The sequence below is a fragment of the Scomber scombrus genome, chromosome 7 (genome assembly GCF_963691925.1).
Source record: "Scomber scombrus chromosome 7, fScoSco1.1, whole genome shotgun sequence".
Taxonomy (NCBI): Eukaryota; Metazoa; Chordata; class Actinopteri; order Scombriformes; family Scombridae; genus Scomber; species Scomber scombrus.
The window spans coordinates 21,016,879-21,044,381 of record NC_084976.1 but is presented as its reverse complement, the minus strand read 5'-3'; the positions used below and the strand labels follow the sequence as shown (position 1 = coordinate 21,044,381).

General features: G+C 38.7%; 3 protein-coding genes across 3 annotated transcripts; 1 reads left to right on the top strand and 2 right to left on the bottom strand.

Annotated features, from left to right (window-relative positions):
• The first annotated feature begins 11,336 nt into the window (after positions 1-11,336).
• On the top strand, positions 11,337-14,387 carry cxcr3.1 (chemokine (C-X-C motif) receptor 3, tandem duplicate 1). The gene is made up of 3 exons (XM_062422620.1): positions 11,337-11,380; positions 12,722-13,126; positions 13,253-14,387. Exons 1-3 carry the CDS (start codon positions 11,360-11,362, stop codon positions 13,994-13,996), a joined length of 1,170 nt encoding a protein of 389 aa, XP_062278604.1. The 5' UTR covers positions 11,337-11,359; the 3' UTR covers positions 13,997-14,387.
• Positions 14,388-15,944: 1,557 nt separating this feature from the next.
• LOC133984034 (C-X-C chemokine receptor type 3-like) lies at positions 15,945-20,000 on the bottom strand. The gene is made up of 3 exons (XM_062423251.1): positions 19,394-20,000; positions 18,166-18,528; positions 15,945-17,821 (listed from the first exon to the last, which is right to left on the bottom strand). Exons 1-3 carry the CDS (start codon positions 19,394-19,396, stop codon positions 17,093-17,095), a joined length of 1,095 nt encoding a protein of 364 aa, XP_062279235.1. The 5' UTR covers positions 19,397-20,000; the 3' UTR covers positions 15,945-17,092.
• Positions 20,001-23,874: 3,874 nt separating this feature from the next.
• cxcr3.2 (chemokine (C-X-C motif) receptor 3, tandem duplicate 2) lies at positions 23,875-26,840 on the bottom strand. The gene is made up of 3 exons (XM_062422696.1): positions 26,832-26,840; positions 25,982-26,131; positions 23,875-25,683 (listed from the first exon to the last, which is right to left on the bottom strand). Exons 2-3 carry the CDS (start codon positions 26,087-26,089, stop codon positions 24,595-24,597), a joined length of 1,197 nt encoding a protein of 398 aa, XP_062278680.1. The 5' UTR covers positions 26,090-26,131; positions 26,832-26,840; the 3' UTR covers positions 23,875-24,594.
• Positions 26,841-27,503: the final 663 nt, after the last annotated feature.

Genomic DNA, 27,503 nt, shown 5'->3' with positions numbered 1-27,503 from the left:
AGTTCGTTACAGAGTCCTACCCTTTTTCCGCGTTTTCGTGACAGGAAGACAACTTGACTCCAGTTTACTCACCACTGCCCCCTGATGGAGTTATTCTTCTTATTCTTGTTTGTTGGATTTATAAATTGATAGTAACTAGATTATAGGCGCATTACCTCCACCTACTGGACTGCAGTGTGGGTCAGAGGATGGACAGAATAGACTTGAACAATTAATCTAAAATTGATCGGAATCATAATATGGTCCACTGCAATTATCACATCGCAATTTTTATTAGGCAAAATGTGTGTCAAAATAACATTATAAGTGAAACATTGTGGTGCTGCAGATATCAATCAATCTACTATCTTTATTTATATAGTGCCAAATCACAACATCTCAAGGCATTTTTCACATAGAGTCTAGGTCGTCATAGGTCTCATAAGACCGTACTCTTTTAGTTAAATTAAGGAGACCCAACATTCCCACATGAGCAAGCACTTGGCCACAGCAGCAAGGAAACAATTCCCCTTTACCTCGAAGAAACCTCAGGCAGAACTGAGCTCTAGATAGGCGTCCATCTGCCTTGACTGGTTGCGGTTGAGGGAGAGAGAGAGAGAGAAGGGGAGAAGAACGAGAGAAAGGGAGAACAGGGAGAAAATAGATACAGTGAGGAGCAAAAGGGTGTAGACACTACTGAAGAAAGAAAAGTTTGGCATCAAAGATGTCCTGGCCTACACATGTTCTACAGATTTAAGAAAACATCTTTGTTTGCTACAGACCCCCACAAACAATCCATACCATAATCATTTTAATATGTTTTTTCAGTGAAAATTAAGATATGTAAAAATAATCATTCCCCATAATATCACAGTTGCAATTGAATAATAATCAATAATCCCAATTAGTATCAGACACAAACTAATAATGGACCCACAAAGCAGACTTCAGACAGGGAAAAGTTCAAGGGAATGAGGTTGGTACACAGATAATCAGTCTAACAAGCAAAGGTATCCAAATTGGCAGGAAAAAGCTAGGTAATTTGCCAAGAGCAATGGTCAAAACACACTAGAAACACAATACAAAAAAAGATCTGGCACAGAAGGAGGGGAAGACACAGACTAAATACACTAGAAGAGGAAAGACAATGAGAAAGATGTGCAACACATGTACAGTTAAGTGACCAAAATAAAACAGTCTCTGTTATAGTGATGCAGTGTATAAAGACATAAAGACTGGGGCTTTACCAGTGGCGATCCTAGAGTATGGGGGGCCCCAGACATAGAAGCCCACTGATCCTCCACCCTCCAAGAACAATAAAAACAACTAACTAACATTATTACTATTTATTTAAACAACAATCAAAACAAAAAAACAAAATACGTCTGTACCTGATAATGTACATCTGAACAATACAATGTACAATGTCAGCTGTCATCAGGTAGAAGGCTACGTTTGCTATCGCTCAAAGGGCCCGCCCGCCCCTAGGTGGGTATTGGGTTAGTGGTGGTGCACTATAGTGTATGGGAAGTTTCATGGGGGATTATTGTCATTGCAAAATGTGCCATTATCAGCCAGCAGGGGGCCCCCTTTTCCAAGTTTTCTTTGGGGCCCCACATATTTGTTTGGTTTGCCTGTCCTGTCGGGGCACCCCTGGGCTTTACTATTGGAGTTATAGGGCCTTCCCACAAATGGACACACCTTTTACTCTTCTCTACTTACCACCACTATCCCATTAGTATGCCACTGCGCACAGAATAATGATTCTTACCATTAGAGGTTCTTCTTTCTTGCCTTTGCAGAGTCAGAGATCAGGTGCTAAAAGTCCAGCTCCTTCACAAATGAAGCATCAAAGAGAGGGCTGCAAGCCTCCTTATGGTAAAGTACAACTTTTTCTCATGGGACTTTTTTTATTGTAGCCGATTCTTTCTCTTCCTTTTTACTTTCTTTTGGCTTCTCCACAAGGCTTTTGATTACAGCCGGCACTGTCCTTTTTCCGCTAAGTGATCATTTCTGCACACCAGGTGATACAAACTAACCACAGCGGATTGTGACATTCTGATCAATTGTCACTTGCCCAGCCCTCAAAATGTGAAATGAAACAGTCAGTCACGAGACTTGATTTTCTATATGTCTATATCTGTGGAGTCCGACCAAAAAAGAAAAAAATAACTTCTACCATCATGGCACTTGCCCAGATCGCCCTTATGGTAGATACGGGCTAGATCCCCCCTCCCGATAGTGTTATCTGGTCATCCACTTTTGCTTAACAGGTCACTGTGGTGTGATTCTGCTATAGGCCTTTGTGTGGGATTTGATTTGTCCAAGTGCATTAAACGTTAGCTTTTGCAGTGTGTGAAGTTGCCTCGCTCACTAAGTACCTCTTATTTTGAAACCAGTATTCAGCTGTGCTGTGTGATTGTTGTATAGTCTGTCACATGTATCAGTCATAACTGTTGTGCTGTCTGCTTGGGTGGTTTTCAGAGAAGGGTAATATTACCATCGTCTTGAGCCATACACTGCGTTGAAATGATTTAATCCACTGTATCCTTGTCTTGTGATTTGTAAGTGAAATGGCAATAATTCAGCACATTGTTAATGGAACTGTACAGGCAGACGTGCTCCCAGCTCAGCTGAACTACTTATTCAGCTTTTGACTAACAGGTGTGTGATTTGACATGTCAGCTGGACTGAAAGCTCAAAAATAATTGAAGTGGATTTTAATGGCCAGGGTGGGTAACATCGGGTGGACGTGATTTGTGCAGTGAGACGATGTGGGGGGTCCATGAGCATCAGTGCCCAGGTGCCCCTGGTGATATTAACTACTCCAGCCTTGCATACCAACACACACCGGTATATTTATTTACTGATAAACTATTGTACATTTGACATTTCAGCTCATGATTACACCTGCTCGTAATCTTTTTCACTGTGCCATAAACACTTCCATGTTCACAAGATTTTTACCAGTTGTTGTTTTTTTACTTTAAACTATGGATGGGCATGATCAATCTGTGATCCATAATTGATCGTTAAGAATTTTGTCGATCAGGTGAAATTTTTATCGATCAACCGCTGATATCAAATAGAGGTTGTGTTGTGTAGTGTGAGTCTTGAAACAATGCAATGAATTTCACTATGTGGCAGCAATGAGACATCTTACCAACGGGGGAGATATTTGACAGAGAAAACGGCTCAGCTGAGTTTTCAATTCGATACGATACCGATACTTTCTGTTACAATTTTAACAATACTGATACTGATTCTGTACTACTCCTAAATGGGTATTCAAATCACATGAGTAAATAAAATAAAGATGTGTGGGTAAATAAATGTACCCACACATCTTTATATATATATATATATAGTTCAAACAGTTAGGGTTTGATATTATTACAAGCAACTGTGATGTTGTTTAGCCTGCCCTACCTTATTAAACAGCATTCAGTGACTACACATTCAACATGTGATATATTTCAGTAGTTAGTGAAATCTACTAAGCAATCCCAACACTGCCAGTATTTATTATTGTCTATTTGAAAGCACCACCTAAATGCCTTTATGGCTACATAGCCTACAACACTACAAAAGTGTACAGTAAACGTTTCAGTGCAAGAGTCACATTTCTTTTTTTAAAGATTTATTCTAGGGTACTTTTTCCTTTATTTAACAGTAGCTGACATAGAGGCCGACAGGAAACAGGCTGTTGGTAGGGATCCCAATGAGAAGTGCATTGCAGTAATCCAGTCTGGAGGAGACAAAGGCGTGGGCCAGCTTTTCAGCATCAGATGAGGTTAGTGTGGGACGGAGTTTGCCTAATATTTCTAAGATGGTAAAAGGAGATCTTACAGAAGTGTTTGATATGTGCTTCAAAGGTGAGTCGAGGGTCAAATCTTACACCAAGGCTGGTGACTGATGAGGAGAGGGGAGTGTCATGATCAGTGAAAGTAATGCTGGTTATGTGTGCCCATAGACAGCAGACAACAGTTCCTCTACATTTTAGTAAAGAGCTCTGTATACATTCATGTTGTCGAAATGGGATTTTTCAAAGATTTGAGATATGTCCTCTCTCCTGATCCTGAATCTTCTAACAACCAGCTTTCATGTGCCAGAAATGAAACATCTCAGTGCATCTTAATATTGTGTAAATATCACTGCTGCCAGGATCATGCCTACAATGTATTTGGGTTCTCATGCTATCATCTAAACTATGCACTGTGGCACACTTACTAACACTCTGGTGATGACAGCTACTTTCAGTTAGGAAGGTGATGCTCAAACCGAGGGGTGTACAAAACCACATATGCAGGTGTTCAAGCAGTAGTGACAGAAATAGCTTCTCAAGTTGCTCTTATTTTTAATATATGTATTAGTATGATGCAGACATTCATCTGCTCAGTTTAATTTGGGTGGAGGCCACCAGGTATGTGCAAGTAAGTTCTAACTATTAGTTGCAGTGGATCAAAAACATACTTACTTTGAAAACACTGACAATGCACTGCATTGTACTAACAATAGGGGGGGGGCTTTCCCCCCTACAATTTCCAGTTGTTTTTAGCAGCTAGTAAAGGATCCAAAGCTTTCTGTTATCACTGTATTCCTCCTGTTTATCATGGCTGCTTAGAGTTTAGATATCATGTGCCAGGAGCAGAGTTGGACCCAGATATCAGCGAGGTCAGTGCAGTGTGCTGTCCACTTTTAAAAAATGTGCTGCAAGTCAGACTTCTCTCAGATCACAAGTTAAATCTGTTTGCATTATTGAACACACAAAAATGGAAGCTAAAGTGCACAGGACTTAATTAAAAAAAACCTTTATCATGTTTTCATATTTTAATTTGTGCAGCTGCAAACCCTCTCTGCATATCCTATAAACATGAACTACCAATCATCTCACTGAGTGGTCCAAATACATTTAATAATACAGATGCCCTGTTTTCCAAACAAAATTGCGGGGATTTGTGTCGTTTTTCTTGGAAGGACACTCTCGGGAGTGTCATGTAAGAATTGCTTATCCAACAGATGGAGCCACAATGCCAATATGTGACATTGCAGTGTGACTGTCTTCATCTGTTGCCTAGCTACAGAAAAATTCAAGCTCAAGCTTGCCATGACATCATTGACTCACTTTTGTCCTTTAAATGATCTTTGTAACCATACAAAACAGAAACCAAAACATTGTAGCTCAGATAAGCCATAATTCAACCAAACACATGCCTGTTGCCTCGGACCATGCATGTGATAATGAGTGTTAAGGAGGCTGCAGTTGGCATACAATATGTGTTGATATTGTACAACTCAGACACACTAAAATACTGGACAGGAATGAAAAAAGGTCAGTATTACACACACCTTGCCTGCCACATGTGCTTTGAGCTTATATTAGGGATGCATTTTCAGCAGGTGCTCTACACTTCTCCTTTTGATTTCACTCTTACTACTCTTAGTAACATAGGACTTTGGTAAAGCTACAAAATGTAGCAATAGTACCATGTTACATTATGTGTGATTAAATATTCTCTTTTTATTCTCTTTAAAAAGGCTTTAAAAACAGTATTTTTGTTCACCATCTTTAACTAAACTACACAAGTCACTGCTAAAATATAAAGGGTGAAAATATAATGACAGTTACAGCAGCAAATGTCACACAGGAAATCCACAAAGAGTGCTGTGGGATTTTTCTTGTCATACAAAGGTGCATTTCTTCTCCCTTCATGGTATACTTGCCCTTTCTTCAGGGCCAAGTCTTCACAAGTTAACCAAAGTTACACGATGTGCCACAACTGAAGAAATGTTTTTCAATGTACAATGTACGACTGAATGATGTAAACATATTTACCATGAGACGCTGTAAGTCTTTTACCTGTGAATTTACCCCACAGTATGTCCATTTAATATCTCATGAAATAAAATGAACATATTTCTCCGATGGAAAATTTGAATTTTATTATAATTTAATCAAATTTAATATATGAAACTTAATCTGACTTGTTTTTGTTTTCTTGCTGGATTGGTCAAAAACAGACAGACATTCAGATATTGTTCAGAAGCAGTTTCCCAATAAATTTTCCACAGAATGTACCATATGATAATCAGTGTTGCAATTTAACTGGCATGTGCTGTGATAAAGGATATTATCGTATCACCTACTCCTTTTAAAATGTGTGCCTGTAGACTGCAGACAACAGTTTCCTCTACATTTTAGTAAAGACCTTTATATACGCTGTACATCCATGTTGTTGAAACAACTTGATTTCATGTGTCAGAACTGAAACATCTCAGTGCATCAATGCACTTTGTAGCCACATTCATATTTATTCTTTATCTTTGCACTAAATGTTACCTGATTTATATTGTTTGATGTACTGTTGTTGTGTTTTATGTGCCTTGTAAGGTGTCCTTGAGTGCTTTGAAAGGCGCCTTTAAATAAAATGCATTATTATTATTATCTTCAGATGGCGTATATAACACTGCTGCAAGGATGGTGCATTTCCTCTCTTTCATCTCTAACACAATCAGTCAAAAATAGTTTATTCTTGTTATATTACTGTGATTTTTTATTACTATGCATCCCACCCCGATCATCGTATGAAGTTGAAGATAATGCAACAGTGAAATGTCATTGCCGTGCAGTGGTCACAAATGATTGTTTAAAATTATTGTTATTCAAACTTAGCAACAACATGAGGATGAACACTAACTTAGTCTGTACAGGGCTAACGGAATCAAAACTAGCATGTGAAAATATTTTTTTTAGATTTTTGTTCTTTCAGTTCCTCCATTGAATTGCCATGGTTTCACAATTACAAATTTAACATAAAAACAAATGGGGCAGAACAGTGACTACCTAACATGTACAGTAAAAACTGGCAACGGTGTATAAGTCGCAATCTATTTTGGGGGGTGTCATGCGGAGAAAACCGCTTTTTTATTCAAGACTGGTTTATTTGAATGCACCAGTAGCTATTCATTTATAAACACATATGTTTATATTCCAAAACTCTTTCAATTGACTTTATTTGAAACACAATAAAACACACATATTACACCTGAAACAGTGTATCGGGTTAATGGTTAATGGTCCGGTAATGATTTGCTTAACTGGACCGGTATATTAACTCTGACCGGGTTCGGATTTGACCATGAGTTTCAATTAAGCCTTTTAAAAGAACACAGTAATTTTAAATATTTGATACAGTGTGTAGAGGAGAAGGGGGTTGGTTGTCACACGGGTTGGTTGTCACATGCCTCAGATCTCGGTCCCTAGAGGGCGCTGTAAAAGTGTTGGCACTGAAAGTTTCAGAATTTAGGTGAGATGTTACTTCCAAGGTCATTTCTGGAGTAAACTGCTTGACATTGAGGTGAGAGGACGTTTAGTGTTTTCATGTGAAAATGTAAATATCCAACTCTTCAGTTTTTCTCTTGTAGGCTTTTATGGCGCTTTTCCACTATACAGTTCTAGCACTACTCACCTCGACTCGGCTCGCCTCGACTCGGTACATTTCCAGAACAGACCTTTTCCATTACAAAAAAGTACCTACTCAACGTGGGCGGTGTCGTCATAGCACGGCTCCGCGAAACTGTCTGTTGGCGTCACATTTATGGCGCTTTTCCACTACACAGTTCCAGCACGACACGGGATAGTACCTGGTACCTGGTACTTTTTTAGTACCTGCTCTGGTGAGGTTCCAAGCGAGTCAAAATAGCGCCATTAGAACCAAAACCAAAACATGTGGTTATTAGTCTCACCAAGCACACTGTCCCTTGACTCTGTGTCAGTCCCAGAATCAAACAAAGCATCATCCTCTGTTCCATCCAGAGCAAAAACAACAAAGTTAATGAATCTTTTAGGCTCTTTAGGCAGATCTCTGCTCATACTGTGTGTCGCTGCCACAGTGCAATAAAAGCTGATCATCTGTGCGCTTTTACATATTGCGCTTCAACATGTGCTGCTGTGGGTCAGCTCAGTTTGGTCTGTAAATACTGAAACATCACAGCAACTAGTGTCTGAAATACGTCTGATCAACACACTGAATCAGCACCCGTCTGGTTTTCTTTTTTCTTTTTCCCTACAACATAAAGCAGTAACAGGTCATCAATAGCCTATCTATTTTCATTAGCTGCCGACACAGCTTGTTTACCGGATCTGCAAAGCACAAAATCTATATTAGAAAGTATTAATGAGGTTAAGTGAAAACCTCAATGTCTGAAACCACAAAGAGGCTTCCATATCACTCATATCTCTATGCTCCCTAATATGTCAAGCATATGAACCTTCTAATATCACATGAGTATTTTTTGACAATTACAGTATATGTTAAAGGATGGGATGGATTTTTAACTCTGTATTAATACCATAGTCAGGTACCCAAATGAACAGTGAACTAGGTTTTGCTCTCTATAATTTTTCCTCCTGTTCATACTGGCTATTAAACAATTATTTCCGACCCACAGTGTGTCCAGAGAGTTATATTGTGCAAAAATGCTTTCAAAAGTTGATTTGAGGCTTATATGAGGCTTCAGCAGTTTAAGTCATATCAAGTGGATATCTGCCTGTCTTTTTAGCATCAAATTCCCTCGCTGTTTCCTCAGACAGTGTTTCCCTTATGAGCTGCAGGGGAAGTATAGAAACATAAACAGGGACATTGGCACGAAAAAGAATGTAACATTGAAAGATATCTACTTGATCTGAGACGGTCAAAGCTTCATATTTGCTTCAAATACATTTTTAAATAAAACATTTTTTGCACAGAAGGAGGCGTGTGGATTTTGTCCCCCATCAATTACATTGTAAATAATTTATGAAATTATCTTATTATGGCCACTTTGAACGGGAGGATTGACCTGACTATTATTTGAAGACAGACTTCACAAATGGTAAACTTGTCTTTTAATCATGTTGAGTCCAAAACATAACATGCATGCTGATGTTCATTTATGTGTTGGCATGAATCAGAATTTAATTATTCTAGCAAAACTATTCTTTCACATGGTGGGTTGATGAAGTCATGGCCACATGTTTGCACTTCCATCAGTCTCTCACCGCAACATTTGCTTACGTGCTGCAGAACAGAAGAGGAAAAAAAGGTGTGAAAACAACAGGAACACGCTCTTACAGGAGATGAGCAAGGGGGGAACAGAGTGACACTTTTAAAACCTGGTGCCGTCACAGGTGTCATGTTTGCATGTCAATGTGCAAGCAACACCGAACATGAAAACCTTGAGGTTTTGGAGAAGGTAGTTGTGTCTGTGAGATGTCTATGATAAGAGATTTTACACTGATATGAGGTATATAAATAGTACCAAAAGAATAAAGGTTTTGATAAAGCTATTAATATAACAACTATTAACCTTAGGAAAAAAAAGCTTGTTTTTGGGACTTTATAATCTAATGTCAGCTTTATATCGCTGGCTCAGTTGCTGCTTTGTGTCAGTGCTGTTGATAACACATCTCTGTATTAAAACCACAAGAGCAAACCAGTCTCAACCAGCAATTTTCTTAGTAAACTGATGCAGTTTACTGCACAGGTACACCACTGAGCACTTTATTAGGAAGTCATGCAATACAATGCTTTCTAATACAGCAGCCATGCTATACATTCTACTTCTACAAAGCTTTTAGTTTTTGTTGACATAATCAGGGTGATAATGTATATTATTGAAGAGTGTCCCACTATTTTGTCCACACCATTGACATGCGTCAACAACAACTGAAAATGTATAAGCTCTCTAAAGGCAGAATTTATACTGAGAATTCATACTGTGCAACTTTAATGGAAAACATTTAACAATTTCTAGTATAGTTGTAGTATTGGATTGCATTAGATTGCACAGGTGGTGTGAATGTGGATACTTAATTCACAGTTTGCAAAAAACCCAAAACAAAACCAAACAAACAAAAAAAGTTTAAATGTGTAGTGATGAATTAGATAAGCAGTTGTCTTTGACCACTTGAGTGTACTTGATCTTTTACAAAAGTTAAATTTTGTTTCCTCTTGTTGTGTGTGTGTGTGTGTGTGTGTGTGTGTGTGTGTGTGTGTGTGTGTGTGTGTGTGTGTGTGTGTGTGTGTGTGTGTGTGTGTGTTAATGTCTGTGTCTCTTTAGTTATTTCTCATGTGACCAAACCATTTTTTTTGTGTGGGTGTTGATGAAGGTACATAATCTGTGTGTGTGTGTGTGTTAATATAAAGTTCAGGTATTTAAATAATAAACTTAAAATCTCTATTGAATGTTACATTGAAAAAATATCATTACATTCTACAATCGTGCCAGCTTGATGTGTGCACATACAGTACCAGTTAAGTTTGGATACACCTCCCATTCATTTGAATTAGAAAGTATTTCCAAACGTTTGACTGGTACTATACATGAATGAATAAACTGTGCGTTGCAGAAAGCAAAACTGAGAAAGAGAAATAACTCATGCAATAAATCTGGTCATTAGTCTATGCGATTCATAGCATTTCTTTTAAACTCAGGTGATGTTAAAATAATTGCAAGCAACTTGTAAACCTGAAAGTAAAAGTGTCTTCTTGCTGCAGTTGAATGGCCAGAGTAAGGTAATGTTGTCAAGTTGTCAGTGTTGATCAAATAATAATTGATAAATGATATAAATGATAATTAACACCTGGTTTCTGGAGATGACCATTTTAACATGAAAAGTATGCTCAATATATTTCTATTAAAACACCAAGAGATTATTTATATTGTAACAAAATCTCGACCAAAGAAAACTGTGAAAATTAGACACAAGGCATTCAACGGTTTCTATGGAAAGTGTGCCAGCCTACTCTAACACATTCAAAAACACCCTGTATTTGGCATTTTCATTCCTCACCGTTGGTGTAAAGTCCCTTCACTAACACGAGACAAAAAGGCTGCGTGCACTTGAGGGTGATTTAAACCAAAAATGTCAAATAAATGCAGTATTACAGAGAATTTGTGAGCAAGCCGTTTGATTTCTGTTCACTGCAGATTTAGTCAGATTCAGTGAATAACCTGAAACAAAATGCCATTTGATTTTGATTATTATTATTATTATAAAAATGCTCTGTCAACATAAAACTTCATAATCAAGCTGATTTAAGAGAAAATTTAAAAAAGTAAAACAAAAGGTAAAAAGTGGGGTTTAAATCACAAAATCTGTAATAGGTTTTTCCTTCAATTCCTCTGAAAAATGCTATAATTATATTAAACTCATGGTTGTGCTATCCACATTGTAAAATGCTGAGACTGTGTGGTTTCATTTTCTTTAAAAAAAAAAAAATCTTCTCTGGGCTTCCTCTGTGACGGCTTTAGAGATGCAGCTCTTGTTAACAGGATCATTAGATAGCTCGTATCTGACGTGTCTGACGTTCTGAACCTGATCACTGAGGAGATTACAATGTTAAATGATAACAGTTTGGTAAGTTATTCCTTTAAGTCTTTTTAGAAGATGATGCACATATAACCATTTCTGAGACTATTTATTATTTGATGATTACATTTAAAATATTTAAAATACCATCAGTGCATAATGTATTTCAGCTGCTTTGATCTTTACCTTGTTAATTAATTACTGACAAATATTGATTGAATTTTGATTCGGTATCTTTGCTATTTCATTTTTTCTTATTCACCCCTTTGCTGTCTATTCTCACAATTTTAGTTCATAGAAAGAGACCACAGTGTGCTAGACTGTGATGTGGTTTGGAGATTAACAGTATGCCTGTGCATAACTATGCCATTCAGTAAAAAGATGCGCCATTGCATCATTACATCTGTTCACCAATTACAAAATTATTAAGCTACAGTCAAATTTGTGTCAAAGCAGAAGGGTTCAAATGATTTTCCTAATTATCTGTAATACAATGATTTAAAGACGGTAAGTTATGTTGTGGTTTGCACCTATATGCCTCAAGATTTTCTACTTTCTGCAATCTTTGAATTTTCAGATGCTTCCTCTCATGCATAGCCTATACTTTCTCTTCCTCATATATCAGGGCAAAGCAATTCTGTTCATCTGTAGTATAACTGGAATGGACATAATGTTCTCCAGCCACAGAGGAAACTGAGATCATTGTCACCTGTACAAAGTCATACAGTTCATTTGACATTATACCATAAAACCTTACAAAGTCAGTTGCGGTGGTATTTCAGACATGGCAGCTTCTCTTTCACCTTCACAATCCTCTGTGCAGAAAATACTGAATGACTAATGTGTGTTTTTCCACCTGCAGGTTAAGTGTATCGTAAGCGTTTTTTTCACTTCCCCAAATAGTCTCAGCTACAGTTTGTTCAGAATAATAATAAAAACAAACAAACAAAAAAACAAAAAAATACCCCAACCGTAATTACCTGCTTGTATGTGTCAGATTTTGACTTCAGGATTCTTCTATTTAATTTCAGTTATTTTCAGGAGTATGTTCAATAGTTGGATTGCAATATTATCCTCTTTAATATTACACATTGTTTTGCTGTGTGTTGTCTTTTTTTATTTAAATGTATTGCAAACTGCATTGAATACTGTGATAGATAGATAGATAGATAGATAGATAGATAGATAGATAGATAGATAGATAGATAGATAGATAGATAGATAGATAGATAGATAGATAGATAGATAGATAGATAGATAGATAGATAGATAGATACTGTTATATTTAAAGATAAACAGCACCACCATGTGGTGACAACAGACTACTTTTTATGTGAAATACTCACACTAAATTAATGTGCATTTCTATTCCCTCTACTTTTTGTGTAGCCAGAGGGTCTGGACAGGCGTGCAACGATTCCATTCAATGAAGGAGACAATTTATCGTGGTTCGATGGCTTCGATTTATATGACAATGAGTCATATACATACAACAATGATAATTGCTGTGGAGGTGGTGATGTATGCGACCTGAACGAGGGCATGCACTTTGAGGCCCAGTTCATCCCAGCTCTGTACTCCGTGGTGTTTGTTGTGGGTGTCCTGGGGAACGGATTGCTTCTGGGAGTTTTGGCTAAGAGCAGGAGGACCTGGAGTGTGACAGATACCTTCATTCTCCACCTGGGTGTGGCAGATGTCCTGCTGCTGTTGACGCTGCCCTTCTGGGCTGCACAGGCTGTTCAGGGATGGACCTTTGGTACTCCATTTTGCAAGATTACTGGAGCTATTTTTACGGTAAGAGGTGCACGGCAGGAAAGATGCACAAAAAACCTGCCTGCATTAAAGCAAGTGCAGGATAGTAAATATATAATGGTTGCAATCTTTTTTCACCTCTTTACACTGATTTCTTTGCTTTCTCAGATCAACTTCTATTGTGGGATCTTTTTGCTAGCCTGCATCAGTCTAGACCGCTACCTGTCCATTGTCCATGCTACCCAGATGTACTCCCGCAAGAAGCCCTGGGTCGTTCAAGCCAGCTGTTTGGCAGTGTGGCTGACCTCCATGCTTCTCTCTATTCCTGACTGGATCTTTCTGGATGATGTGGAGGATGAAAGACGAAACAAAAAAGAGTGTATTCGCAACTACTTTAAGTTTTCATCTCAGAGGAAGATAGTAGAGGACTGGCGGCTGGCATCACGCCTGATTTACCACATAGCAGGTTTCCTGCTTCCTTCAGTTGTCCTGATCTTCTGCTACACCAGCATCCTGCGGCGACTGCGATGTGGCACGCATGGCCTCCAAAAGCAGAAGGCTTTCAGGGTCATCTTGGCTGTCGTGTTGGTTTTCTTTCTCTGCTGGGCGCCATACAACATCACACTCATGGTGGACACAATTCAGTCCGGCAACATCAGTGAGACCTGTGGAGTCAGATCATATCTGGAGAAAGCCAAGACAGTCACATCCTCTGTGGGTTACCTCCACTGCAGCCTAAATCCCATCTTGTATGCATTTGTGGGTGTGAAGTTCCGGCGTCAGCTGCTGAACATCTTGAGGTCTTTGGGCTGCAAGCTGAAGACAAGTGTCAGACTCCAGTCTGTTGCAAGCAGCAGGAAAAGCTCCATTTGGTCTGAGTCAGCTGACACCTCCAACTCCATAGCTATCTAAGAGGAAGACACAAAATGAGCAAGTAGATCAACCAACCTGAACAAATTTACGTGAGACATGAGCTAATAAGCAAACAGCGTCGTTCTATATTCCTGTGTCATATAACCTGTAACAAGCTATGTTTTCTCTCTATTTCCTTTGATCTGGGATCCGAGGTCATACACCTGCAGACTACCTGTGGGAACCTATTTTTGTTGTGTAGAAAAATAACATTTCCTTTTTGCTTGGCAACATAAACGCATAATGTGTAATACTGCATACTCTATTGACTATTTTACATACAAACTTAAAAATCATATGTGATAAAATGATATTTTACACCAGAATTGTATATTGCATTATGATTTTTGTATATGGATACTAAAATGCAGAATAAACTTTTGTTTTGAATCAAAGACCATTTAGTGTGTTTTCAATTTGTACAGCAGTGGGGCCAACCTGACCATTCACAGAAATCTGAGATGACAATTCAATTTCACAAAAATAACGATACATTATTGATATGTTCTATTGACCATATACTAGTGTCCAGATTTGACTATTTTGTTCCTGTGCAAACCTCTCAGATTCAAGACAGTGGTGCCATAATACTGCAGGCTGCTCTTGAACGTACCTACTATTAAGGTCCCCAGAGTAATAATGTTGTTGTTGGTTAATATTTCAGGAAATCTTTTGGGAGGTCAAATGACATGAGTTCACATTCCTGGATTACACACTTAGAACACATTTGGATTTTTAAGGCTGATTTGGGTATTTTCCAGACTAAATAAATGAACATGTTACTATTGTTAACCACAAAACATACCTACAACAGATACAACAACAGAAAATTAAATTGAACAGTTAAATACATTTGAAAATGTGTGATTTTTTTTATGACTAGAGCATTCTACAGAGTTTGATTGGTGCCTAGTCAAAATCAGTTTCTTGGTGAGTGGGAAATTGGACTTTTGATCTCAGTTTCAAAAATCCTGGCTACAGCCCTGATCCCACCTCTTCAAAGTCTTTGCTGTTGACATTGTGTAACCTTTACTGGCATTTACTGCAGCTAAACAGGCATGTGGGGTTATGTGATTTAAAGACCATATTTAAAGACCACTGTCAGTACAGTTAAATTAACTCTGTACTGTCAACACCAGACATTTGCAGAAATTAGTCAATATTCATGTGATCTGTGAGAGTGTGAATTGTCATAAGTTATGGAGCTCTGATGATTTGTTGAATCTGGTCTAACCCTGTCCTGTTAGTAACAGTGTAGTGTTGGGCAGGCAGGCAGTTTCACAGCAATATATTATATAGTTTTTAACTGATCATTACATTGCGCAATAATGAAAACTGCATACATAATTGTGGTGGTTTCAGTGGAAATATCTTCTTGACAGGAAATTGAAAAAATTCATCCGCACATCCTGAAACACAGTTTTTATCAGAAAAGTGACTAGTGACTACTAATTTGATAAGTAAAGATCATAGAGACAAGCTGTGACTCTCTGTGTCTTATTCATATCTTGCAGGAGGAAAACATTTCACATCAGCATTGTTTAAAGAGATCATCCCATAAACTGGCATTAGCAGTATGTACACTTTAAAAAGTTGACTCCAGAAGAGGTAACTGTGCTGGTTGAGTCACTTTGGCTGAGAGTGAAGGTTTTTAACTTTTATAGTTTTGCTTCCTCTCAGTACAACATAGTTTGAGTTCGTGCTGATAACACATTTGTACACATTAAAGAACAGTCCTGATAAGCAGCTTGTCTCTATCTGTCTCAGTTAACAGAAAAGCTGTAGCTGAAGCAGGAAATAACACATCAAGCACTACTCAATACTTATTATAAGCAGAACTTGATATGTTGCTGCTGTAAAAGCCAACAAGCATTTCTCAGAAGAGCTGTAGTTCTGGTAACTTAAACATCATTCTTGTTACAGCAGTAATGAGAACAAAAAGATAGGCTAAGATTGAAACAGTTTATTTTTGTGTGTGACACCATGATTACAAATAAAATTACGGTACACTGAACACTCAGTTGTGAACACACTTTATTTCAGGACACATTTAAATACATCAACATTATTGTTTACTTGAGCCCTGAAATCAGGCTTATCTGGAAAAGCCATAACCTGTGTGTGGGTGAAACCACAAAGTAAGATTTTATCTAACTCTTCTTCCCTGCATTTGCCACCTACACTCTTTTTCCCCTCAATTGACTGCCCTCACACACAAAGCTTGCCACAGTTCTCTTTTCCACCAAACAGACAAGTCTTCAGATGACTGTAGAGAGCTATTTTTTCTTCCTCCTTCTCTCTCTGTCTCGCGCTCTGTCACCTGACTGATGACATCACGATCTGACTGTGTTATCCTGTGTCCTTTAATCCACACAAACCCGTACTGCAACAATGAAGTCAAGAAGAAAGACTGTGGGATTCGCCATGGGGAAATTCCCTCACTGCACTGAGGTCACACACAGATTTTGACTGCGCAATCGTGGAATCCACAGTCTTCCTGCTTGAAGATAGCATGCCAAATGAAACAGTTTGTAAAAAAAATGATCAACAATAAAGTTAGAAACAGTGTCAGACTGTTTATTGCAGGATTTCAATAACACCGACATGTATTAGCTTCATGCTGATTGCTTAAGAGCTAAAAACTCACCCAACTGGTTTTTTACCACACAGTATAAAATGCAGAACCAAAGCCTGCTTTCAATAACAATAATACTAATGATCATAATAGTAATTCCATTAATAATAATAATAATAATAATAATAATAATAATAATAATAACAATAACAATAATAATAAAAATAGACTATTCAAATGTAAATATAACTGTATAAAAAAATCATGATTTAGGATGACAAGTTAAAATTGTGCTACAGTGATTACAGAACAACACACAGTGGTACAACCCTACAACAGTACACTCTATATGTCACCATGATGTCACCATGAGTACTTCACATTAAAGTTTCCATTTCTCATCATTACACTGAACTTTGTCATCCACCCTTTAAACCCATGACATGATAATAATGACACTAAATTCCCCTAAGAAGGGCAACATTTCTCAATGTTATGAGTCATAGGAGGACATTTCTGTATCAGCACTTAGTTGTTTGCACCTGCTGCTCTTCAATTGTTATCTGCTTAAGCGCTTCCCCCTCATGTGTCTTTGCAGGCAGATCTTTCTCACCCACACCCAACTCCCATAGAGAGTCCTCGCACTCATCTTTTGAACACCTCAACAATGCCAGCATCCTTTCCCTGAAGTTTCTGCACAGGCTGAAGTAGAGCACAGGTCTGAGGCACGCATGAACACAGGCTAATGAAGATGTGACCAGCAGGGCAGTTTTCAGGGAACCCTCAGAATTTGCAATTTCCTGGGGCGTCTTAGAGCTGTTCTTGAAGGTGTCCACGATGAGTGTGATGTTGTATGGCGTCCAGCAGGAAAGGAAGACCACCACCAGGGCCAGGATGATGGCTCTCTGCTTCTGGAGGCGTTTAGATAGCAGGATGCAGGAGCAGCAGATGATCAGGGCAACAGCAGGCAGGAGGAAACCCAATATGTGGTGGAACAGGCGTGAGACCAGCTTCTTTTGTGGAAGATAGCAGTTGGGAATACACACTGTATTCTCTTTCCACGTTCTTTCAACCACCAAGAAATCCCAGTCAGGGATGGTAAGGAGAAAGGAGACGAACCAGACCAAAAGGAAGCTGATGTAAGCTAACTTGGGCCTGTTGTGGGAGTACAGCAGGGTAGAGTGGGCGATGAACAGGTAGTGGTTCAAACTAATGCAAACCAGCAGAAAGATCCCACAGTAGAAGTTCATCTGGGAAAAAGGAAAAGAAAACTCAAGCTGTGATCTCGTGCAAGACAAAAACCTAGAACCATCATCATTTTTACATTACGATTTAACTTTCACTTCTCTTATACACCCTAAACTGATCTCTTTCTCTCGCCTCCTCTGTTCTCCCTGAGAAATATCACTAAGGGAGTGTACGTGCTGAATAACAGTATTAAGTACAATGACCTTGCTCTGCCAAAAGTCTTGATTAAACTGGAAATATTGGCTTACGACCAATCTATTCAATATTAACTTTCTCACAGCTTCACTGAAACGCCCTCCCTTTCACTTTCAGTCCCTGCCTGTTCTACATAACATTTGGTACCTACATTAAAAACTGCTCCACTGATCTTGCAGAGAGGAACCCCGAAGCACCATCCACAATCCTGGGTGGCCTGTGCGGACCAGAAGGGCAGCGTCACCAGCAGGAGGATGTCCGAGACACTCAGCAGGAGGATAAAGATGTCTGATAAACTCCATGCTCGCTTCTTCTGGCTCAGAACGGCAATGAGTAGTCCGTTTCCCAGCAGACCTGCGATCAGCACCACGGAATACAGAAGAGGGATCAACACTGCCTTACTGCCACTTGACTGGGGATCTTCATTTTCCTTTTCATACACATAGTCGTCGTAACTGAAGTTGAAGGAGTTGTTTTCGTTGAATATTCCATCAAGTTCCACATTCATGTTGATCTATTGTAAAGACCAAAAGGTTAAATCCAGACAGAGATTTAAAAAATATATGCTGCAGTGTCTCAGAGGCTGGTCGTCTTTAATACTGGCTTAATACTCTGTTTATCTCTATGTATCAGCAGCTGTGTGAGTTAGATGCAAATTCTTCAAAATATCCCCTTGGTAAACCCAGGGAAGGTTTTATAATCATGCTCAGACTCAAACATAACTCACATGGTGCGATGTCACCAAATGAGGCAACAGTGGAGTCAGTATAAACGGGAAGCACAGTTCCCCTTGCTCATGCAGCACACACAACCACCTCCACACCCCCACCCCACCTTAATATAAAACCAAACAACAATAACAACCCACACACATATGTCAGATCAAGGTAACTTTTGGGGACAGTACATAGACTTACATCAAACCTAACCATAAACCACTGACCCCAAAAGCAGCTTTTTCCTAGTCTGAAATGTGTCTCCAAAAGTAGCCAATCACACACACACACACACACACACACACACACACACACACACACACACACACACACACACACACACACACACACACACACACACACACACACACACACACACACACACACACACACACACCTATGAAACTATTTTATGCACAGCTGTTTTTCTTTATCTTGGTGAGTTAGATGCAAATAAGACCTAAAAGTAGAAGTCATGATAAGGCATATTTCCAATGAGTGGACACATAATGAACTAGAAGCACTTTCGAAACAGACACAGAAAGGGAAACGCTTCAGTGGCAGCCTTTCTGAAACAATGGCTACAGAACCACAAACATAGATGGTAAAAGATATTAACAGACAACCATAACCTTGAGACGTGCGGAAACATGTCATGCTTACCATATAGGGCTTGTGCAGCAGACTGTGAGGATGACAACCTCTCTGTGCGCCAGCAGACCGATGAAACTAAAAACGGACTAACGCAACAAGCTGCGCGCACTCCCGCACACTGGGGTCAACTATGGTCATACGACCACAGCCCACACCGCAGATTATGGCACCGCGCTGCCGTCCACGTTTGTATTTGGAGGGAAAAAAACAGACGATCTCCTGCAGCTGCCGAGCGCACAGCCGATAAAACGCTGCAAAACTATTTCGGCTTGCAAAACTTAAAGGTCGCCAAACTTATATTTAAAGAGAAATTGCATTTGGAAATGTACCAAAGATGAGTCCATAAAGACAAAAGCGCCCCGGCAGCAGAAGGAAACTAAACCAAAAGAAAAAAGAAAAACGAAAAACGTCTGTCAGACCGAAACCGGACGTACTTTACAAAGGTACACTGTAGCTCTCCTCTTCTCTGTATATACAACATACTTCAATCCACTTTTGTTTTGGATCATTATTGACACCCTGCTCACACGTTGGCGCCGCTGCCGGATGTGCCCAGTCACACCGTGGTTACTTTTCAAAATAAAGTCCTTTTGTTGCCATTAACTGAACAAAAATTCGTTCATTTTTCATGAGCTTTTATTATAATTATTTTTTATTTCGTTTTTAATTCCTGTTTTCAATTCAGTTTCGTTTTACTTAGTTCAGGGTGGGGTTTGCTTGTTTCAGTTTCGTTTTTAGTGTTTAAACATGTTTAGTTTACTTGATTTTATTATTATTATTTATTCTATTAGTTACAGTGTTAAATCTTACCCTAACAGATACCCATTGTAAACACTTATTGTAATAAAAAAGCTCAGAACAGATTGACAAAACAAATATTTGTGCAATATATGGATATGTTATCAATATCATGATATGAGAGTATTGTCTTAGATTTAAGGTATTGTAATAATGTGATATGGCATAAGTGTTTTATTTCCTTGGTTTTAAAAGCAACATTGCAGTGAAATGAGACTGTTCGAGCTATTCTACTATTTGCCTTTAACCACTTAGTCATTATAACCACATTACTGATGACCATTTATCAAAAATCTCATTGTGTAAATATTTTGCTTAAGCACCAATAGTCATCTCTACAATATTGGGGTATTTGGTCAAAAATGTTGTGATATTTGATATTTTCTATATCGCCCAGCCATAACTCACAATCCTGTAGACATCAGTCTCAATAAACATGCAGCAATGCCTCCTCATGCTTGTTGTGTTGACTAAATTACACCAAATTGACATATTTTGTATATTTTTATATTAGTTATATGTACACAATATTGTTTCAATTAGTTTCTGCTTTTTTCTAAAGTCTAGTTTTCATTTTGATTTCAATTAAATTTGCAGTTTGTAGAATTTAGTGACAAATGGTTAATCTGATTCGTCAGAAACGGAATATAATGTTCATGTTTTAATTAGTGTACAATCACTTGAAAAAAAAAAAATGTTCTCGTTACCTTAGAATCACGCACCACCATGTTTGTAGCCCAGAATGGAAAAACCAAACCCTGACCCCAGAGCCGCCCTTACATATCTTGAAGGGGAGGTTGAGATGAGGTGTACTCATTTGGTTGCAATCTGCAGCCTCACCACTAGATACCACTAGGTGATATCAGCAAAATTGGGCCGTCAGGTAAAATGGGCCATTTAAGGTCTGAGCATCTTAGCTCTTTAAACATTAACAGCCAATGACTGCACATTTTTTCAAATTCTTGCCACAACTGTACTTGATATGTAACAATTGATTTGACTGGTCGGAGGTTGCTAAGCTGGGCAGGACAATGCCTCATATCAAGACTGTTGAAGAAAACAGTGTGTTTAGGTGCCTGGCATAGCAAATTTTACTTGTCAATGATAAGGTTGATAACTCAATAATAAAGAAACAAACATTTAGAAGTGGTGATTCATAATAAATATCTTGATGGTCTCTATCAGATAAAATGCTGATCTTTTGCAAAATACACTTATTTTTTTATGAAAAAGCATTTTTAGGTACTGGCCCAATTATCCTGGTCCTTTAAAGGTGCAGTCTACCACTTTAGCTCCACTAGATATCAGCAAACAACTATTTGCCGTGTAAAAACTAATGACCCCACGCCTCCTGCTGGTCATCTGCAATACAAAACACAAAGACAAAGACATGCAGACCAACAGCCACAAGAGGCATGGCCGTCACACCACCATTTTACATTAAAGCTGCTCCTTTTCCCATGATTGTGTGCAGAAAAACACACATATGTCAGATCAAGGTTACTTTTGGGGACATTAAATAGACTTACATCAAACCATAACCATAAACCTAACCCTAATCTGCCTTTTCCTCAACTGGCCTTTGTCCCCAATTCATTGGTCCTAAGTCTGAAATGTGTCCCCAAAAGTAGCTTATAATACACCACACACACATACACACACACAGGCATCTATGAAACTATTTTATGCACAGCTGTTTTTCTTTAACTTGGTGGGTTAGATGCAAATAATACCTAAAAGCAGAAGTCATGATAAGGCATATTTCCAATGAGTGGACACATATGAACTATAAGCACTTTCGAAAAAGACAGTAAAGAAACAGAAAGGGAAACGCTTCAGTAGCTGCCTTACTGGAACAATGGCTGAGAGTCAGAGGTGTGGCCCCATTCATTCCTATGAAAATTGCTCAGTGGCACATGAAACTGTTGTAAAGAAAATATACAGATGCATGCTCAGAGATTTCCACTGGCCGAGATGGCTAACTTGGGGATAAAACTACTAGTTTTTCCAAATGTTATCAAACCAAATGAATCAAATTCTGATAGTCAAGTGGGTGATGCTAAAAAAAAAAAAATCCACCATTTCACAGCTGCTCCTTTTCCCATGATTGTGTGCAGAAGTTTGGCCACTTTGGCAAATTGTAGGCTCCTGGGGGTTTGGTTGTAATCTGAGCGTCTCTCCGGGCACCTATGCATTGTCTCTCTCACATATGCATTTTAGTGCATGTGAGTCCCTTGCTGTTACAAACATTGTCATATTACAGCAAAACAGTGTTAAATGAGAACATATGTTTCTGAGAACATTTGTAGTGAGAAATAGTACATTAACATACTTTTGAATCATATTCAATCAGCTTTGAATTAGATTTGAGAGTTTAATCTGCAATTTGGGTGCTGTCAGTTCAGGGGTCACACCCCCAGTTTTGTAGTAAGAAGCTATAATAAAGGATAGGAAACTTTATTTTGAAGGCCCCTGCTGTGTACCATTGACAATATATGTATACAGTCCACTGTGTCCACAAGGAGAGCTGCACAGAGAGAGAAAGGACACTTTCCACTAGATAGAGCTGTTGTACTTGTGTTTCCAAACTGGAGAACAGAGAAAACCTGAAGCCCTGTATATGATGTTATATGATGATATGATTGAAATTAAATATTTTTGCATATTCTCTCACATTTTTTAAAAACATGGTAATTATACTTTTTTGTGGAAAAGACGAATCTGACACAATATTGTGCCAAGCAGAGTATTTTTATGTCTTAATACATGTCTAGAGGGAATTTTCTAAGGGGATTATGGTTACTAGAGTTCTCAGTTATTGAGATAACTTATTTAACAGGGATGAGACAAAATGCTAAAGAGGTTTTTAGGATGGAAACTAAAATATAGCAGCCTATTCCTAAACATACTAGTTATTTGGAAGATTTGAAAAAAATGCCTACATTAAAACCTATTATTATCTTTAAAAACAATGTATTGTTATATATTTAACAACCCAACATTACATTAATAGTTACAAATTAACTCTACCTCAGCCACCTGAAACATGTTAAGGCACTAGAAATGATAAAACACTAACATTGTAGCTGTAGTAAACAGCATCAAAAGAGGCATTATGCATATTGAGTACTTTTAATTTTAAAACTGTAAATATGTTTAGCTGATAAAGTAAGGGTTTTGTAGTCAGTTCTTAATGCAGAAAATTTACTGCAAGGTGTTTTTACAGGGTGGTATTGGCACTTTTACTTCAGTTCTGTGAATACTACCTCCACTACTGGTTATGGTCATTGTCCAGTTTTTATAACATTTACAATAATCTAACAACCAATTAAACAGCCTATGTTGCTATTACAATACAACAGTTTAGACCTGCTTTGTGACTAAATGTAAATCTACATTTCTAATAATGTTGCAGTAGATCAGAACCATGATCCCAAATTCATTGTTTGAGCAGCTGCTCCACACTTCTATTTATTCAACTCACAGTCCTGAGGGAAAATTGGCTTCCAAGGACTGTACGTTACCCTAACCTTGTTACAGACCAGTTTTCTGTAATAAATGGAAATTTAAAAGATGGCAATTGCGTGAACCATGAGATAGAAGTTATTCAGAATGAACATGCAGAGATGCTAATGCATAAAAGATATCACACTTTGTTTTATATCCAAAATATTTATTAAAAAATTTGCTGTACTCAACAAAGAGTTTGGATTGTTGCATACAAAATTATAAGAGAGTCATATTCATTTTCCAGTACAAAGCACAAATAAAACATTTCAAACACACAGCTGGAAACAACTTACACACATATTTACACATTTTTGCTGATGTAACTGAAACTAGTTACACTGCAAACTAGCTGAGAGTGGAATCTGATGAGTAAAATCCACAGAGTGTAAGGATTTGAAATGTGCGTCTGACTACTGACGCCAAAGCCTATGTCTTAACTGCTGAACAAGCTTTTCTAGAGGTATGAAGAAATCTAACTATTTCACAAGGTCTGACCTACGGACACAAAAATCAACAGATCCACTAAAAAGTTGTGTAACAGCATCAGTATGTGGGAGTGGTGTTGTACTGTTTTACTATGCGCTCCACTCCCAACATCAGTTCATACAACTTGAGTCACTTGATGATTTCACTACTACTTCTTCAGTAAAAAAAACCAAACAGACAGTAATAAAAGATGTTGAAAGCTGCATCATACTATCAGAAAACGCCAGTGGATGAAATTCATTACAGGCAGCAAGCTTTTTACCACTGAGAACATTTTTACAGTCTAAATAAAATTGAATTTCAGTCTTTGAAAGCACTGCAACGTTAACGTAGCACCTCTCTTTTAGACATCCACTCTTCTCAAACACAAAACCACACACATTATCTCCCCACATCTCAGTCATTCTTCTTGTCACTCATACCATGACAGAGTATGAAGTATTTTCACTTTCTGCTGAGCTGAATGAGCCTGTACTTTTTCTGAGTCTCCTCTGCCTCCATCCCTCCATACCCAGTAAGCCTCTCTGTCCCAGCAGCCCCTTACACATTCTAGCCAGCTCCCTCCTGAACTTCACCCCCACAAAGCCATACAGCAGAGGGTTCAAGGCGCAGTGTGACAGCCCCAAACTTTCAGTGACCAGAATCCCGATGTCCACTACATAACCAAATTGGCAACCTCCAGTCACCACACCCAGCCTTTGCAGGCTATCTGCCAGCTGGAAGCAGTTGTACGGTGCCCAGCAGATGATAAACACAGCCACCAAAGAGATGATGAGGCGGACAGATTTGCGCCTTTGGCGGCGGGTGGCATTGCAGAGTGACCTGAAGATGCGGACGTAGCAGTAGAGCATGATCAGTAGTGGGACCCCAAAACCTAGAATCAAGCTGACAAGCTGCAGTCCCACCTGCCATTGTGTGGAGTTCTGAGTGTACCACACCTCGCACAGGAGCTTTGGCGGTCCTACATGGGCTGGCCCTACCTGTTGGAAGGCAATGTCCACTCCACTCAGGCCCAAGCACACCACCCAGATGACAGCACAGGCAATCTGGGCATGGCAGGTGTTGCGCTTCCAGCCAGAGCTGACAGCGTGAACGATGGCCAGGTATCGGTCAAAGCTGATGCAGGCCAGGAAAAGGATGCCACTGTAGCGGTTCAGGGAGAAGAGGGCACCGGCGATCTTGCAAACAGCCAAACCGAATACCCACCCATGAGCCCATTGCACTGCAAACAGAGGCAGGGTGAAGGCCAGCAGGAGGTCAGAAATGGCCAGGTGAAGGAGGAACGTGTCGGTCAGAGAGAATGCACAGGCGCCACCACTCTGGGAGTTTCGGTATCGTCGGATCACACACAGCACCAGCACATTTCCCATCAGAGCTAGAGTGAACACCAGGCTGTATACCACAGGGGAATACCTCTCTGCAAAACTGTATATGTCCTCTTGTGGGCATGGGACTGCATAATTCTTGCTCGTTTCAGGGTCATATGTGTAATTGTAATCAATGATCTGTTGACATAAAAAGGGAAAAAGTTATGTTAAAAACATTTTCTAAGATTGTAGTTTAGTTTTTGACATGAAAGTCAAAAGATTCCCAAAATGTCAAATTTAAAAAATGTCGGTATTTAATTTGATCAATAAGGAACTTGAGTAATGATACTGATTAAATATAATTTGAGATTATCTCTACAGTGGGCATTTACTTGCTCATGTTATAGAAAACATCTTGCAGAGAAGTCTCTAATTACTCTTTTATTCCTCTGATGCCCAATGATGCCCTTGTAGGATTATAAAAACAGCCACTCACCCAGTAGTCATCTGTGGTTGACATGCTCGTATCCATTATTTGTAGTAAACACAGAGGCAGCAGAACACCTGAAACCCTCCAAGAGTCAAGAGAGCACACTTTGATCATAAACAAATGGCATATATGTCCTTTTTCACAGTCTATCTTTGCCTGGGTGGATCAGAAAGAAGAAGTCATGATTTAAGGAAGTAAGCCCTCACACATTTTAAATGTGAACATAGCTATACTAGGAATGGATGACTCAAGGAAATTGTGACATATATTTTTTAAAAATGTCTGCAAAAAAAAATCTCCCCCTACCCCCCAGACAGACAGTACGTAACTGGTGTACTCTATGTGGAATAATATTTTCTGGATTGTACACGCACATCCACTGCAGTTATTTTCTGTCCAATGTATTAATTGCTTACATGTCATTATATCAAAAGGGAACACAATCTGTGGGATTGAATACCTCTTACAAAGCAGAAACCAGATGAACAAAATAATAAACAACAAATGGAGGAGAAGTGAAAGTGCGTGTTTGTCAGAAATTGCGGTCTCCACAATGTTGTTCTTTATGTCCAACATGCTCTAAGATAATAACATCACATCCAGACTATTGTAGTAACGTGAAGACTTTTCAGGAGCTCAAATGTCATGAATTTTCAAATGTCACAACAATGATTTAAGACAGTACTTCAAATGGATTTCTGCTCTGTTCTAATTATCGTGATTTTTAAAAATAATCCAGCACCATTGCAAAGCACTGACCAAGAGAAAATCACAACTATGCTACACCTATAAATGTTTGTAAATGAAACAAATTAATTATGTGGTCACTGTATAACAAGAGGAGGACAAGACTTACCCACCCTCTGCGAGCTTGTAAAGAACACAGGATGTATCTAGGGTTTGAACAAACTCAATACTTAGATAACAGGATAACACAACAGGAAATTAGGTAATTTTTTCATCTTATTTATCTCGTCATAGTTTTCATCTTCCTGCAGACTCCTGATATGATCAAACACCACAGTACAGTAGAATAGAAGTAATGTTCTGTTGATGCTACAACTTTATTAGGAAGTTAAGGTGAAAAGTCAGTTCACCAAAGAGTGTTAAACTCTGGCTCACACAGACAAACACATGCAGACTCAATTCAGAGGAAATCAAATGCTGTTTAGAAATAAATTAAAGAAATGAGTCAAAAAGTCCTCTGCTGCTACTTCCACAAATTAGACCAGGGTGTGACAAAATTAGCTAAAATTCCCTCCAGCATTATTATACGATTTATTTTCAAAAACAGGGTAAACGCATGAGGAACTGAACACTCTTGTGGTTACTTCTGTCCCGACTTAGGGTCTTCTGGTAAATTATACTATTGCGCAACAATTCAGATTTGATACTTCTGCTGTTAAGCCCAGCTGTTAAACTGTGCAATATGAACAACAGAGGTTTAAACAGTGTTAAAACAGTAAATAATGTACTCAAGCACTGTTATAAAGTACAGTTTTAAGGTATTCGAGTATTGCTGTGTAAT